Here is a 1,006-nt window from a genome sequence, read left to right on the forward strand (position 1 = left end):
GCCAGCTTATTCTCCTTCCTTACGTTCTTGACTCCTCCGTCAAGCTCCAGAAGTCTCCTCTGCTTTCTAGTCCGCTTGATCACCTCCGTCTCTCTTCCTCCTCTGCTTCCCTCTACGGTGGTAAAATGGCCACCATCAGAAATGGCGCTTCCGTTCAGATTTATGCCTCTGTTAAGCTCTCTTCGAACAGTACCAAGATCCACCATGTTTGGAACAGAGGTCTTTATGTCCAAGGTTACTCTCCTACTATTCATCCCACTACTTCCATCGATCTCTCCTCCTTCTCAACCTTTGATGTCACTTCAGGTATCCCAATACTTTCTCAAGTTTCTAACATATGCAATATAAAATCACATCAACTTTGATCTCATAACTGTTTGGTTCTACAGGATTTGCAACGGTTAGTCGAAACAGTGGTTCAAGAGCTTTGAAAGTGACTCACGGAGTACTCAACGCGGTGGCATGGGGCTTTCTCCTCCCAGCTGGAGCAGTAACAGCTCGATATCTCCGCCAAATGCAATCGATCGGACCAACTTGGTTCTACATTCACACAGCCATACAGCTAAGTGGTTTCCTCCTTGGAACCATTGGCTTCTCCATTGGAATTGTGCTCGGACGGAACTCTCCAGGAGTGACATACGGGTTACATCGGAGCCTCGGGATAGCTACGTTCACTGCAGCGGCGCTGCAAACACTGGCTTTATTGTTCAGACCAAAGACGACCAACAAGTTCCGGAGATACTGGAAGTCTTACCATCATTTTGTTGGGTATGCATGTGTGGTGATGGGTGTGGTGAATGTGTTCCAAGGGTTCGAGGTGTTGAGGGAAGGTCGATCATACGCGAAGCTTGGTTATTGTCTGTGTCTGTCGACGCTGGTTGGTGTCTGCGTGGCCATGGAAGTGAACTCGTGGGTTGTGTTTTGTCGCAAGGCTAAAGAGGAGAAGATGAAGAGAGATGGTTTGACTGACGATAGATGCAGCAGTGGGATTCATAGTTAGGTCTTG

At 47.8% G+C, this 1,006-nt stretch overlaps 1 protein-coding gene across 2 annotated transcripts in view; it reads left to right on the plus strand.

The window, feature by feature from the left end:
• The window catches only part of LOC104766523 (cytochrome b561 and DOMON domain-containing protein At2g04850-like), a 3,841-nt gene that overhangs the window by 1,489 nt on the left and 1,346 nt on the right, over nucleotides 1–1,006 (plus strand). Inside the window, exons 2-3 of one of the 2 annotated variants that reach the window (XM_010490430.2) lie at nucleotides 6–306; nucleotides 390–1,000. In XM_010490430.2, coding sequence (XP_010488732.1) covers nucleotides 6–306; nucleotides 390–1,000 — 912 coding nt within the window. The remainder of the gene's footprint in view (nucleotides 1–5; nucleotides 307–389; nucleotides 1,001–1,006) is intronic. The other variant, XM_010490429.2, reaches the window with a different exon arrangement.

This window comes from Camelina sativa, chromosome 19 (assembly GCF_000633955.1).
Source record: "Camelina sativa cultivar DH55 chromosome 19, Cs, whole genome shotgun sequence".
Classification (NCBI taxonomy): Eukaryota; Viridiplantae; Streptophyta; class Magnoliopsida; order Brassicales; family Brassicaceae; genus Camelina; species Camelina sativa.